The 15,652-nt window shown below is 42.9% G+C and overlaps 1 protein-coding gene across 1 annotated transcript in view; it reads left to right on the top strand.

The window, feature by feature from the left end:
* Positions 1–1,753: 1,753 nt before the first annotated feature.
* The window catches only part of USP10 (ubiquitin specific peptidase 10), a 47,349-nt gene continuing 33,450 nt past the window's right edge, over positions 1,754–15,652 (top strand). The window contains exon 1 of the mRNA XM_032121722.1: positions 1,754–1,866. Coding sequence (XP_031977613.1) covers positions 1,846–1,866 — 21 coding nt within the window. The 5' untranslated portion in view covers positions 1,754–1,845. The remainder of the gene's footprint in view (positions 1,867–15,652) is intronic.

Raw genomic sequence — 15,652 nt, 5'->3', positions numbered from 1 at the left:
AGCTACGTAAGGGTTTTCACTCCATTATTTACCTTGTAAATTAGACTCCCGAGGGGAGAGGGGCTTTCAGGCGTTTGAAATGCTGTATGCAAAAAGCCTGAACATTTGTCTCCCTTTTTGGTTTCTCTCTTTTAATATTAACCAGCCATTTTCACTGCTGGTTCTCTGCCTCAGGAGAGCACAGCAACACTTGCGAGAGACAAAAGCGAGGGAGCGGCAGCTGGGTGTGTCAGCTGGAAGGGTAAAAGACTGATAGAGAAAATCATTTACTGTCATCAGCACACAGTAAGTGTTGCACTTCACAGAACAGGAGGGACATGTCCTTGTCGTGGAGACGGGGATGAATCTTCTCCCCACTTTCTGTGAACAGCCAAAGACACAAAGTTCTTGTGTTCTCTTCCTTTTCTTCCCTTCAGCTTTCTCACTGATATAAAGTTGTGTCTACCACTTGCTTCCCAGCCGAAGTAGACTTTTGCAGGCCTTCGTCGTTTTTTAAGGAAAAAAATATGGAGTAAATTAGAGATTATTTTGATGGATTCTTGCCTGGGGGTTTCAGTATTGTTATGACTCAATCCACTCAAAATCATGAGATTGGCTTAGTCATTCTTTTTTTTTTTTTTTTTTTTTTTCCCCCAGATACAAACCCTGAACCCATTCCCATCCTGCTTATTTGGGACAGAGGTGGCACAGATTTGGTCTGGCATCATCTGGGCACACAGCCTTCCTTACCTGTCACCTGCCAGAGTGGCCCTTGGCATGTGGCCTTTTACAGATGAAATTTGGACATTAGGAGGAATTTCTTCACAGAAAGGGTGACTAAACATTGGAACAGGCTGCCCAGGGAGGTGGTGGAATCACCATCCCTGGAGGTGTCCAATGACTTGATGTGGAACTCAGTGCTCTGATCTGGCTGACAAGGTAGGGATTGGTCATAGGTTGGACTCGATGGTCTTGGAAGGCTTTTCCAACTTAATTAAGGAATCACAGAATTATTTGGGTTGGACAGGATCTCTTGAGATCACCCAGTCCAACGACCTCGCCAAGGCAGGGACATCTGGAGCAGGTGACACAGGAACGTGGCCAGGTGGGGTTGGAATGTCTCCCTCAGAGGAGACTCTATGCCCTCCCTGGGAAGCTATTCCAGTGCTCTGCCACCCTCAACGAACAGAAATTCTTCCTCATGTTGAGGTGAAACTTCTCGTGTTTTAGTTTACGGCCATCGCTGCTTGTCCTGTTGTTGAGCCCCATGGAAAAGGGTCTGGCACCATCCTGGCACAGGGTGCCCAGAGAAGCTGTGGCTGCCCCATCCCTGGAAGTGTCCGAGGCCAGGCTGGACTGGCCTTGGAGCAACGTGGTGTAGCGGAACGTGTCCCTGCCGATGGCAGGGGCTGGAACTGGATGATGTTTAAGCTCCCTTCCAACCCAACCCACTCCATGATTCTGTGATCCTTTTGGCGCCCACCCTGGCGATATTTCATACGCATTAACGAGATCCCCTCTCAGCCTTCTCTTCTCTAGACTAAAAACGCCACGCTCCCTCAGCCTCTCACACGCGAGATACCCGGCGAGGTGTTCCGGGGAAGCTTTTTGGGATCCCCGCCCGCCTTCCCGCCGGGGGCCGCCCGCTCCCCTCACGGAGGCGGAGCCCCCGCCCGCCCTTTTCCCTCGGCGCCCTCAGCTCCCGCCCCGTGCGCGCGCAGCGGGCGGGCGGGGACGGCGCATGCGCGGTGCGGCGCGCGCCCGCCCGCCCGGCCCGGCTGGTGCGTGCGAGGGAGAAGATGGCGGCGGCGGGGGCGGCGGCGTGAGGGGCCGGGACTGCCGAGCTCCCCGGGGACGCGGGGCGCCATGGCCCTGCACGGCGCGCAGGTACCGCCCGGGCCCGCGGGCACCCCCGCGGCACCGCGCCCGGACCCCGCCGGGCTCCCGGCGGCGGGCGGGCCCCGGGGTGGGGGGGGAGCGTGGTGGCCGAGAGTAGGCCCAGGGTGATTGTGCACGTTCATTGAATGTGCTGAGGGCGGCGGGGCGGCCTCGCTGCCCGCGGGGACGGCGGATCCGGCGCTCCCGGGGCGGAATTCCCATCCCGGAGGGGTCCGGAGTGCGGGGGGTCGGCTCCGCGCCGGTGTCGGTGTCACCACGCCGGGGCCCGGGGTGGGGGGTGTCGGTGCTGAGCCCCCGCCCGAGGGTGGCTCGGATAGAGCCCATCGCTCCGGCTGCTCTTTTTTATTTTTTGGAGGGTGGGAGAGGCAGAAACGATTCTATAACGAGAAGGGAATAAGGAGATTTGTAAACTAATCCTCCCCCCCTCCCCCCCGCCCAAACACTCGATAAACCCCGGCGCATCGGGGTGCAAAGGGCTGAGTGTTGCAAGATCGCCGTGCACGGGGATGCGTGTGTGGATTCCCTGTATCCCACTGGCTGAACCAGGCGGGAGATTTGTGCACGGAGTGGAAAAAAAACTGCAGTCGTGGTGGTTTTTCGCTGGAAGTTTACAGCTCGGTTCCTGGGCTAATCCAGTGTGTGCTTAGAGCGAATGATTGAGTGGGTTCGCTTCGCTGTTTCTTTCCCTTAAGGTTTTTCTCTCAAAGAGCTTGAAAGCAGGAATGTCAGGAAAAGCGTGTGGAGCACTGAAGTGTTTTATTTGCAAGACTTAGAGCAACTTTGTTGTTAGCAAATAATAAAGTTTTGAAAACTATGGTGGCGTTAAACATGATTTTGTTAAAGATCCGTGCCGTCCGTCATAGAAAATACATTTCATAAATTGTAAGTCATTTCGGACAAGGTGATGCTTTATTATGATTTTTGGGGGTTTTGTTTTTTGGGGTTTTTTTTCTGAATGAAATTAAGTTACACATCAAATGAAGTTGTGCACTGGTGGCACTGACACTGATTTTTCCATAAAAAAAAGTTTGTTATCGGTGAAAACTATACCGACTTTTTTGTCCAGCTTGATTTATTTATGTTTGAGAGAAAAACGTGAATGATTTTGTTACTGTGGGTGTTCTTAAGGCAATTGCAGTGTCTGGAGTTTGTTTCAAATTTAAAAATAATTTAAAAATTTTATATCCTTCAAGTTTTATTTCAAAGTGAAGGAACCTCGCTTGCTTTTGGACCTTTTTTTACTGTCCCAGTGAATGATTTTTGGAATGCAGGTATGTCAGAAGGATTCACTGTCCAGCTCAAGAGTTGTTTCACTCCCTGCTTTCTCCCCCCTCAGAGCTCAGCAGTGTATGTGGTCAGTTTGATAAGTTTAAGGCTTGCAGTGCAGCTTTCTTCATGATTTAGAAGAGTTAAGGACGTGTTTTGGTCTGTACATCATTATATTGGTGTACTTTTAAACAAAACAAAGTTAAGCTGATGATTTAATTTATGGCGAAGTGCTGCATAGCTGAAATTAAAACTGGGCTGTAAATTCATCTTTAGTAGCAACTTGAGCATAGACTATTTTAAATCATCCCCCTCTATAGGTAGGGGTGGATTTTTAGGTCTCGAGAGGCTGCTCCTTAAATTATAATATATTATTTGTATTATATAGTTTGTATATCATTTGGAATATATATAATTTAGAAGCACATTTGTAAGATATTGTTTAGCTAGTGATTTGTTCATGTTATTAAACTCAGCCTATTTTTGTGTTTTGGGGTTTTTTTTTTTAATTCAACCAGTTTATTGAGATGCTCTCTGGGGTTTATGTGAATATGTCTTCCAGAACAGTGTGGTGCTATGATGCTGAATTAAGGTAACAATGTTTTGGACTCTTTTGGATGAAAAGCCTGAAGATAAGTTAAGGGATGCAGTTTTAGGTGTAGGTGTTTCCTTTTTGTTTTAGGGTGGTAGTGTTGCAGATCAGTAGAAAAAAATAAGAAAGTTTTGATGAAAGTTGTCTATTGCACAAGATAAATAAGATTTTTGAGTCCTTACGTTTGTGTCATGATGCAGAGGTAGACTAAAGTGGGTTGTTCCTTCATATCTCTAATTTGGCTGCACTGTCATTGAGGCATTTTTTTGTCATGCAGGGGAAAAAACATCTTCAGGAAAATCCTGCTGCTCCTCCAGCTAAAACGCAGATTTCTGCCAGTGGATGGATTCATGGAATAGTGGGCAGAAATATTTCATCAGTCAGTTTGCACATTGTGACAAATGAATCCCGAAACACCATCATATTGAATATTTCCAAAGGGATGTTGATTTTGGGTGGCCATCTCGCCAGCGAGCGCAAGATTGTTTGATATCAGCGTTTAGATATTGCTGGTCGTTTGTACCTCTATTCCATGTCACTATTTCATAATCATCTCATGAGAGATTTAAGTGCTGCTGTCATTCTGCTGGGCATGTGCTGACTGTATTCACAATCTGTACTTTTTTTAAGGTGAGCTAGAAGTAAACCTGCTGTGTCGCTCCATGACACTAAAGATGCTAAGCTGATCTGGTTAAAACCACTTGTTATCAAGGACATCTACAAATCTCTTAAAAAAAAAAAAAAGCTTAAAAATTATTTCCCTGTTTGGAAAGAATAAAACTCTGTAGGAGCTGTATAAACAGTTGTTTTAGCCACTTTTTCTGTTGTTTTTCATAGAAGGAATTAATACAGATGCATCGTTTGTAAATCCTGTGAAAACAAGTTAAGCAGAAGAAAGGATACCATAGCAGAATGAATCATTTATGCTTGTTTTGTTCTTTCACCATTACTGTGGTGTCAGATGAACTCGGTGCCATTTTAAATGTACCACGTTTCCCCCAAACCCAGCTGAAGCGAAAACCAGGCAAGTTTGAGCTCAGAAAAAAAGCTGAACAAGCTCCTAGGCTGCTCATCCTCACCCAGGTTGTGTCTGGCCTGGCAACCAGAAGAACTGGAACTCGGAACATGGCATGCAACCTGACTCCCTGAAATACTGCACTGCAAACTGCCTCTTTTATGGCCAGCTTGGAGGGCTGCTCCCTGGCAGGGTGTAGTTTGGTGTTTCCTTAAGCCAGGGCTCTTTCTAGAAGACAAAAAAAAAAAAAAAAAGCAGCAGTCTGCAGGCATTTGTGCTGTGCTGCCTTTGCAGTGCATTGCCTGATGTTTGTGGTGATTAGGAAATCGATGTCTCAAAAATAATATCAAAAAAAAAGGTTGTTACGCAGCTGGATAAGTTTCTTGTGCACATATGTGTGATGTTGGAGTGTCCTCATGGGCAGAAAGAAGTGTTTGGGGATGGGGCAGTTGGATTTTGTCAGGTTTGTGAAATTCACTGAAGATACAGGGGACACCCTGAACACAAAAGGTGGCCGTGGAAAAGGGCTGCTGGGGACTAAAATTGGTTCTAAAATTGGAATTGGAGGGACGTGTGTGAGTGCACCATCTTGCTGCAGCTGCTGCTGCTCAGTTGCTGTCCCATGTTTTAAAGGGCTGAAGAAGCTGGATTTGTCTCTTCCCTCTTCTTTTTCATTGCTCAGAAGGGTCTGGGTTCATCTTTTGCCCATGGAGTGAGTAGTTATTGCAGGTTTCCGTGATCTTGGGAATTCAGGCTGCAGCTGAAGCTGGGAGTTTCGGTAGCCAGAAGGGATCATTTGCCTTTCTAAAACGTGAATGGTGAATCCACACAGAGTAAAGTGGGTGAATGTGGGTTGGTTGACTTAAAAAAAGGAAGTCTGGGAAAACTGACATGGAACTTAAATTTGGAACTATATGGCAGCATGCAAATAGGCTAAAACCCACAGGTTTTGTGAATCACTGCTATTTATTCTGTGCATTCTAGACTATAGCACTGATCTGGAGACTTCTTAGAATGGATCCAGCCATTTACCTATTAATAAATCCAGTTTCTGTAGGCAGTTGCTCAGACATACTGGTCTTTCCATTCATGTAGCTGTTAAAATACTTGTGAAGTTAAGTGGGGTTTTGTTTATAGGTAAACTGAGCAGTCTCGTTTCTGTTTAGTGATCGACACACAACATGCTGTGTCGTACAAAACTGCCAAATCTGTTATAATAGAAGTTGCTGGCCTTGGGCCATTGGATTATAGTCATTTGTCACTCTAATGCCATTTCAGCAATGTAGATGTTCATTTCCAAAGAATTAAACATGCTGGAACTGCGGTTTTTCTTTTTGATGGAAGTGTTTTATGTGTGATCATTAAACATACAACTGGGGATTAGGGAACAAAGGGTTATGCTTCATGCTGAAAAAAGTGTGTGTGTGTACATGTGTGTGTGTTTGTATATTCAGACATTCCATAATAGAATAGTCTGATATTTTAAAATTGAGGTTCTAAACCCTATTTTTGATTTATGAAATTGTAACATACACATTTCAGATTGTTTTAAGTATTTCCAATAATGGGGCTGTGTTGGTTATTTTTAAAACACTTAAAAGGATTCTGTTTTGTTAGTGCTCATGTTAATATATTCATTAATGCTTTAATAGAGTAAAACTTTGAAGTACATTAGACTTTTCATTTTGTATTTGACTCTCTAATACCTAATTTATTTCCAGATGTTCTTGATATTTTAAATACGTCTAAGAACTTTTCTGCCTTGTTTAACAGCATAAGATTTATTGATGTTCAGTGTGTGCTACAAGGTCTGTTTTTCTTCACCTGTAGTTAGGCAGGAGGAAGATTAAATCACAGTAGCCCTAATAAAGTGTTTGTGTAAGGCTCCTTTGAATCGTACACCTTGTGAAAAAGCGTGTGTTCTTAAAATCAGGAAAGGCTTGTTGAGATTCTGTGGTAGTCACCAGTGTTAGTGCCATAGGAAAGAAATGCGCAGGAGCCCTTTGGGGAATTGCTGCTTGTAGTATTGTATGTGAATTCATATCATGGATGGAAGCTTTAAAAGAAGCATTGTATGTTATTTGCATTGGAATTATAGTAGGAAAGAAAGGGGCATAGATGAGCTGCTATCGAGGGTAATGTTAACACAAACTGGAAAACCACTTAACCACTGGAAAAATACAAAATGGAAAACCATTTCAGATCACTTTCAGGGATCTGAATTTTTTTTTACTTTGTTAAAAAAGTAAATACCCCAAGTGAGTCTCAGCTTTGAGGTGGAAGAGAAAAAGGCACGATCTGTAAGAAACTGTAAAGAAGAGAATGTCTCTAAAGGTTGTGTGAAAAGATGCATTTAAAAAACCATGCAAGAAAGTAGGTCTTCTTCAAAGAATTTTGTTTGAACTACACTGAGCAGACCAGCAGAAATAGCTGAGTTATTCCCTCAGTGCACTGGGCATCATGTTTTTTCATACAGCATTTAGAGCCTGCTGTAGTGATCCACAGATTTCCTGCCTCATTTTTCCCCGTGAATGTTGCAGGCTGGTGATGGCTTTGCCACTGTAACTCAAAATACAGAAGTCGTGTATCATTCATACAAAGAAGTGAAGGCTTCTGGTGTGAAAATGTTTTGTCTTGTTGGAGCGGGATGCCTTTGTAGGTACTATAGCAACCTTTTACTAATAGGCAAGATACTGATAATCCCTTGAATTCTTGGTGCAAGCATTAGGCTGGATGGAGAGTGAAATTGAAAAAGTTTGCTTAATTTGTTTAATGGTAGGGGCAGGCAATTAGGTTAGTGGTATTCAAATAATGGTTTTGGACCATGTTACTTAGGGGAGAGTATTTGGTTCAAAATTAGGCTGGTGCATAGTGTAGGATGGCCTTGTCATTTTAAATATGAGTAGATAGGGTAAAAAGGAGAGGGGAGTCAAGCAGAAAGAAAAAGAGCCATTGTCAGCACAGGTAACAGCTGAATTGCAAAAAGAATCGAGTTCTCTTGAGTTCCAGTCTACTTAGTCTGTCCATTAAATCTTACGGGTTCTAATAATAGCTAGCTGACCAAAGAAAGTAAGAAATAGCACTCTGATGTCCTCACAGCATGGAAAACCTCACTTTCTCTTCTGCTACCTTTGGGATACAAAACCACAACTGTTAGAAAATGTCTGTGGAGCACTGTAGTTAATTGATACAAAGTTGGAAAAAAAAGTCAAAGACAACTTATTGAGGCAATTTCCACTTATTTAGGCAGTGCTCACTTCTCAGCTAAGGGCTGTGACCGTAGACCATTGCCCTCAACAAGAAGTTTAAACTTCCACATTTCACACCTAGTGAGAAGACAACAACAAAAAAAGGGTTTATATAGTTTGTGTGCTTTCAGAGCAGGCAAGAATGAAATACATAAAATTGTCATCCTGGCATTGCAAGCAACAGAAAATGTAAGTGAAGCAGAATCAGAAGTGTGAAAGAGGAGCAGTCAGCTTTCAGAGCAGAAGAAATAAAGCTGTTGAGTTTGCTCCTGTCAACAGGTTTGTGGTCTCAGTCTCTTGAACTTCATCGTCGTCCAGACACTGCACTGGGCTGTGGTGGTCACTGGGCTGTGGTGGTCACTCTTGTTGCTATGAGTCCAGGAAGCAGATGCTGCCATGGTGTTTCAGGTACTGCCACTGCTCTGAGTTTTCTGAATTGGTCAGGATAAAGGCAATGGACGTGTATTACACTTAGCACTAACGATTGTCACATTAAGGCAAATATGATTTTCTGGTTTGGTGTAATCACGTCCTTAAAATAGAGATTTCCCCAAGTTCTCATGAGTATTGAGCCCTGCAATGATGTGGTAGAGCAGTTGTGCACGTTTTTTCCCTTTTGCTTTGTTGCTGTTGGCAGTGGTGAGTACCAGGGGTTGCAGCTGGGTCAGAGGGATCCCTCCTGCCCCACAGCAGTGCTCCAGTGGGGGCTGAGCTGTGTGGCCTGGGTGTTTTGATGGTAGTGTGGCTTCATAGTTGTAGTTAAAAAAGAGAAGCTAGGAGCAAATGTGTTTTTTAACCGTTTGGTTTGCAAACCAGTTTTTTTTCTAAGTTTATTTTGTGACAGCTTAAAATAAAAAGTGCTTCTAATTAGTGAAGAACTGCTCATTGGTCAGGTCTGAGTGTCCAGCACATCCAGTGTGTTTACTGAGTAGCCAGCAATATTTGATAATGGCAGACATCACTAATGTGAAACTTAAATCAGTTTGTATTTTCTAGTTCAGTTTGTGTTTTCTGTCTTATTTGCAAAACAGCTATTTTGAACAATTGTGTGAGTAACTCATTGCTTTACTGAATGTCATTATGATTTTCAAGATTTTTTAATTAGATTTCGAACCAAAAGAGGCAATGTACAGCCCCATGAGAAGCATATTCTTCCAAAAGCTGCCTAAATTGGTGTTGTTTGAAAATGGAAAGTATTATAGGTTCAGAGTGTGAAGAAGTGTGAGGGTTGAGGGTGTGGTTTCATGGTTGTTGCTCAACCTTGTCTGCATTGTGGGCCAGATAACAATTTGATAGTACTTCTGTGGGGGTCTCTAAAGCCGTGGATGGATGGGGGAGAGGAGAGAAGGAGGTGCTGGAGTTGCAGAAGAGCTGGTGGAGCTGTGGGGTGGGAGCAGGGACGTTGCAGACCGAGCTGCTCCTGCCCCTGTCCCTGCACTGAGGAAGCTGAAGAGCCAGTGCAGAGCTGCATTTGCTCCCTGCTGGGTGTTGATATTCCTGTTCAGAGACGCCTGGATGAGCAGGCCAAGGAAGTGGTGACTCAACTCCTGCCTGCATGGAGGGTACATGAGCTATGAGTGTACTCTGATCTCTGAGCATTGGGGGCTTTAGCAGTTCCTCAGTATATTCTGGTTTAATTCCTTTTTCACCTTCAGAAAGCAAAAGAATTTCAGTATCTTTGAGACTGTAAATGTGTCGGGAAATATCTGGAGTGCTGTGCTGTGCATTCTGTTCATTCATATGTGCAAAAGAATTCTGCATGCTAACAGAAGATCTTGTACAAGGAAAGACATAAAGTAGCAGCATTATCAGTGTTAGTCTTTTGAAATGAGCTGCTTAAAAAAAAGTCTTAAAATTGTCAAAGCTTTCTTGCAGTGTATCTACTGCCCTACTCATACCCAATTTTTAATGCTGTCACTTAAAAATATGAGTGTTTAATATGGTTAGTGTTTGGGGTGTGGTGGCAGCAGTGTATTAATCTGTGCATTTGTTTTAACAGTTATGTTGCATCTATGTAATATTGTTTTGCAGATACTTAAGCTCTAAAACTGTCTCAGGAGGCGGTGGCATCTGTGTGGTGTCCCAATTTTCATTTTAACTTGCAAACCCCTTTGAAATACAACGTTGCTGTCACGAGCTTTGCCAGATCCTCACAGGTTTCTGCCTGCCATACATTGGGCTGATAGAGGAGGTGGATGGCTGAGAATTTCCTGAGAATCAGAACATGGGATGGTGTCCTCATGGGACATCCCCCATCCATGTGTGTCACCTGGTGAAGTCCTAGAAGGGGCTGGAGTTCCTGCAGGAGAAAACACAGTAAGAACCTCTGCAGAACTATTACTCTCAAACTTCAGCTGATACAGAACTTAAAATATTGGAGACTTCATTATGTAGTGGTAGTTGTGTTTCTTTTCTGTGATCCCCATGAGTCATTTACCAATCATTGTATTTTTCACATATTCTCTGGTTTATTTTTGGCTGTTTCTCTATGAGATAACCCATTTTTGGCAGGTCACAACTCACAGAGGGGAAAGTCTCATTCTTCTTTGTTCCTGGCCGCTTGTATATTTTGTTTGACACTGGTTCCTCACTTGCCTTAACACTCCTTCCACCAGTGGAAAAGTAAATTAAGAAGTCATCTGGGACATTTTTTTCTCAGTTTGACTGTAATCACCTCTCTGATCATTCAGCATGTGGAGAAGAGGTGAGATTGTGAATCCAGCAAAATGTTGTAAGCATTCAGCCCTTCAAAAATTTAGGGTTGAAATGTGAAGTTAGGCCATCAAAAGAGGCATATGAGTCCTGGGTAGGTGGGCTTAGCTGCTTTCCAAAAGTGCTAATCTGTACTCTTTGTCAGGATGGAGTCCAGATAGCTAATTTTTGCCTCACCTAATCTTAGCCATCTTAAATCCTGCCCTGAGTAATTGCTTGTGAAAAGCACTGTGTGGGTGACTCGTCTGCTGAGGTGCTGTTAGTGATAAATTTTAGTTTTCTACAGTGTTTAGCTACAGTAATTCAGAGGCTATGCATTCTTTTCCCACTTTTCTTTATATTCCACTGTGCTTTCCCGCTTGCTTGACAAATAGGAACAGCAATCTCCTCATACCCAGGGTGGAATTGTTCTCTGGGATAGGTCTGTATTGATCCTTGGAGGTATTTGTCCTCTGAAGATGAGAGTAGTGGAAATAAGCAAAGAAAATACCAAACATACACAGACTAGTGAGAATCAAATGAGGGTACAAGCAGTCTGAATTTTTGTGCAGCTTTGCTTTTGATTGCTATATTTTGGAAGTATAATTTTTAGTATAATTTCCATACCTTAAATAATAGGGGGCCATCCAGAATGTCGGCTGCTGTATCTGCAAGGTTGGCACCTTCACCTGCAAGGTTGGCACCTTCACCTGCATGGGAAGGGCACTCACTGTTGAGGCACATGGAGCAGCTCACAGGAGAGGGAGTGTGAGATACAAACTGCTGTAACTGAGTTAAAGAGGTTCCTCACAACAGTAGAAGGATTACGTGACTCCAGAATTTTGGGTGATAGTTCAGCTGTTGGAGGGGAGAGTGGTCTGGCAGGCACAAAACCCAGTCTCAATTTCTTTTTTTCTCCTTTGCTGTCTCCACCAATAAACCTTCAGATCCTCTGTCAGTGCTTCATCTAACTCTTGTTCCTCATCTTTGGCCTCATCAAACCAATTGTAATATTCTTGAACTATTTAAAATGTGCCCATATTTAATCTGTTTCATTTCTTAAAACTCAGGTTCTTTCACTTTTTATTCCTAGAGCTCTACTTCTGTTTTTTTCTTTTTAATAACCTCATCCAAGTCCAGATCTATTAAGTTTTCATTCTTTAAACCATGGATTTGAAGGATAAAAGCAGTCTGTGAGGTAAATCCAGGTATAGTAAGAACAGAAGAAAGGCTTTGCTCTGTCAGGGCAGTGCCAAGCAGCTCTGCAGTTCATGAAACATTCCAGGAAAGCCGGTCTTTGTTCCAGCAGCCCAGAGCATCCTGTGTGGCCAGGGTAGGAATGTGCTGGCTCCTGGATACTGCAGACTGTGGGGATGGTAGGGAAGATGCATGTGCTGGTTTTCCACCTGAAGGAACTTAGAGGAGCTTGTGGAAAATAATCCTTCAGGATCTTAGCTGCTAGAATAGCTGCTAAATAAAGATTTTGTAAACCACAGAAAAAGGTGGATTTATGCAGCGTACCTGGAAGTTTGGTGGACAGCTGTGAGGCGTTCCAAGGCAATTTGGTATTTAATGTGGCCAAAGCTGTGTTCTCCAAATGCAGAACTGACTTTACCACTTGTGTTCTTAGAAGTTCATCCCACTCTAGGTGTCTGCCACTGAAGGTCGCAGCCCTAATGATTTTAGTTTGGCAGAGGAAAAAAAAAAGGGCCAGCACCAAGGGTTTTCTGCTGGGAAGTATTAGATAAAATTACTAAGGGATTGTTTTGCCTGCCCCACATATAATAAAATAGTAGTTAAACTGGCTGTGTTCTTGAGAACTTTATGTTCCAACTTCTCTCTCCTCAGAGTTTATCATGCAGTAGTAAATCAGAATAATGCAAGTCTTAATTATTTTTGTACTTCATTGTAGCGAGAGTTTCCAATTTGCACATAGACTCAATAGCTAGTTCAGTGCAAGAGGAGCCTGCAGAGCTTGAAGTAAATGTGTTTGCTGAATTATGAGCAACCAGCCTGGAGCTGGTGTTTTCAAACTTTTAGAAAGGGTGTGAAGATAGAGCCTTGGCCAGAGGTGTTGTACCAACCACTGTGCTTGAATTCAGAACTGAGGAAGGACCAGTTTCCCCATTTGGGAAGTATTTATTTTTCATTTGATATTTGTGAGGACTGCCAGCTTGGAGATTATGATAGGAAAGTATTTTTGTTTGGCTTGTATTTAAATTTAACATTGCAAGAAAACAGATCGGAAAATGTTACTACTTATCTTTATCACAGGCAGATGTTCTGTGGGTTTGTAGTGGTGGTGGAAAGGTGTCAGAAATTCCTTCTTTTACTCTCCAAAGAGCCAAGAGTTGATGTAATCACCTCTCACAATTCAGTTACCTTCCCTCTTGCTCTTGCCTGGAATGCACTTTCCAGGTATTCCTGCTGTGGTCCCAGAATGCTTGCTCTTCATTGTAGCTCTTGTTTACAACATGTATGTTCCTACCTTAGGTCCCAGGGGAAGGTGCAGGGAAGGCATTTTCTTAACACCTGATGGTGTGTCATAGGATGCAAATTAAAAGTTGTATAGAAAATGTGAATACAGTTCTCCTGTCAGGGACCACTGCTTTATGATCATATACAAATGCTGCAGTTACATTGCCCTCCTTGTGCTGTGATTATTTACAGAATAAGATGGTGCCTGTTTTGGTGGGCTTTTTCTTTGTTGTTTTGTGGAACAGAAAAATACCATCTGGGGAAAATCTTAAATGTGAAGCAGCAGAGGTTTTCTGCTGGTGCAGTTCTGGATATGGGAAGATAGGGAACAGCTAAAGGGAACTTTCTGGAACAGCTCTCTCAGAAATGCAGTGGTGTCTGTGTAAGATGGGTTGGTTTTTATTCTTCCACTCCCTTTTTTCTCCCCCCTGCTAACTATACTGACCATTTTAATAGACAACTTCCTTGGGCTGGATGCACTTTGTGGCAGCTGCTGTTTGAAATAGAGGAGTGCCAACAGGCACCTCATTATTGGAAATAGAATGGGGAGTGTTCATAAACAGAACTTGTTTGGGTGTAAGAAATTGGCTCGTCTTTTGGCAGGGTTTTGTATGGTTATTGTTCAGTTTGTTGCTCTGACTTGAAATACGTTATATAATTGATAAAAAGAGCACAACCTGCTCTGCTTTTGTGAATATTTGAGTTACAATATTCAGGATAAACTGCTGAGATCCATGTTGTGCCTCCTTTATTACATCAGGCTGTAGGGGCCATTTGATCATGAAACCTGTCCTTCCAGTAATGTAAGAGTCACAACTGTACTTCCCTACTAGCCAGAGATCTGGCTTTTCCTCTGAGCAGAAAATGACTTTTTGAGGATGATAATTCTTTTTTTTTTTTTTCATGAAGGAATAAAACCCCTCAGATTAATTAATGTGAAATGTGTAGAAAATCTGTAACTTCCTTCAGCTGTAAGAATTCTGTAATAACATCCAAAAAAAACCTGAACTGGGGGAAAAAAAAAAAAGGGAAGGTTCAGTCATGCACTATATTTTTGAGCCTTTGATAGCTTAAATGGTGGGCAGGAGGAGTTGGCACTGACTCATGGGCTTAGGTGACCTACATTTACCTAGCTCTGATCTTTTTCCAGGCACTATGAAGATGTGTTAATGTTCTAGCTTTGAGCTGCAGGCTATTGATAAAGGACTGGCAGCTTCGCTAAGAGTTTGCTTCTGTTTTGTTTCATTTTCAACTGTTAAAAGTTTTGATATGAAACTGCTCCACCTTAAAGTACGGCTTCATTTCCATACATATGTGTTTATGAAAGTTAGCTTTATTTTTTCTTAAGGAGGATATATTGACACGCTTTGCCTAAAAATACTACTATTTAGGCTGTGGTACAACTGTAAATACATGGCCAGTGGTTTTCATAGCTCCTGGTTATGGGATGCTGGTTGTAAATTCAAAATCTTAAAAAAAAACCCCACGTTTGCTGTTGGGGCTCCGTTTCACAATTTTGTCTGTGCTTTTTAAAGCATTTTAGTAATAAGTTTCTTGAGATTCGGGAGTTTGTAAAACCTTGTTGTCTCCAATTAAGTAATCATCTGTGTACTAAGACTTGATGAATTTCAGCTCAGAGGAAAGGACAACCTGAGGGAAGGCTGCTTTTTCCTACATTTTCCATATGAAAGCTGATAAACCCTGAGATACTGGGAGAGAAGTAAGGGGTGAGGAAGCGATGCCTTGTTTGCTGCGGGGATGACTAATGGGAGAGTGTTTTCTCTGCTAATAAAACCCGAGTGCAGTCATATGCATGTGCCCTTTTTTCCTTGCCAGAAAACACACTTCAGTCTGAATGCTTCCTTTTCCTCCTCTACTCCAGTCTGTCCCAGAGCTGTAAGAATAAGTCCACTTTGTAGGAGTAGCTCGGTGGGCAAGATTATATATATAATAGATATATGTATAGCTTAGGGTATGCATCAGCTATTCCATCATTTCAGTTCAAATGTGAACTAGTTTGGCGTGTTCGACCTTCTGCTTAGACGTTTAGTGGTGGCAAGGAATAATCCAGCTGTAAAAGCTGTATTTTTAACTCCTTTATGGAAAAGCAGTTGAAGTGGGAGTATTTGCAGCTTCAACTAATTTGACTGAAGATCTGAAGCTGCTGGGTGGTAGATGAAAGCCGCATTAGTGCTTTCTGAAAGCCGAAGTTGACGCTTCATTTTCCTGGCTTTCTTGTAGCACAGGTGATCCCAGGATGATGATGCATCAGCAGTGCTATTTCTACCCATTTTTCTAGGACAAGCAGCTGTGGAACACGTACTTATCCTCCTTTTATTCCTCTAGGACAGTGTTCGTGCTGCTAGACAGGAACACCAGTGGAGATTTCATTACAAGCGGTGGGGTGACATTAGCATTCAGTTTTTAAAGTGGTTAGGGGGACCACAGCAAAAACCAGTCAGCATGGGGAGAGCTTTCAGGTCA

The sequence above is a fragment of the Corvus moneduloides genome, chromosome 12, assembly GCF_009650955.1.
Source record: "Corvus moneduloides isolate bCorMon1 chromosome 12, bCorMon1.pri, whole genome shotgun sequence".
NCBI lineage: Eukaryota > Metazoa > Chordata > Aves > Passeriformes > Corvidae > Corvus > Corvus moneduloides.
Note: the sequence above shows the minus strand (reverse complement) of the source record. Positions and strands in the feature narration are given on the sequence as shown.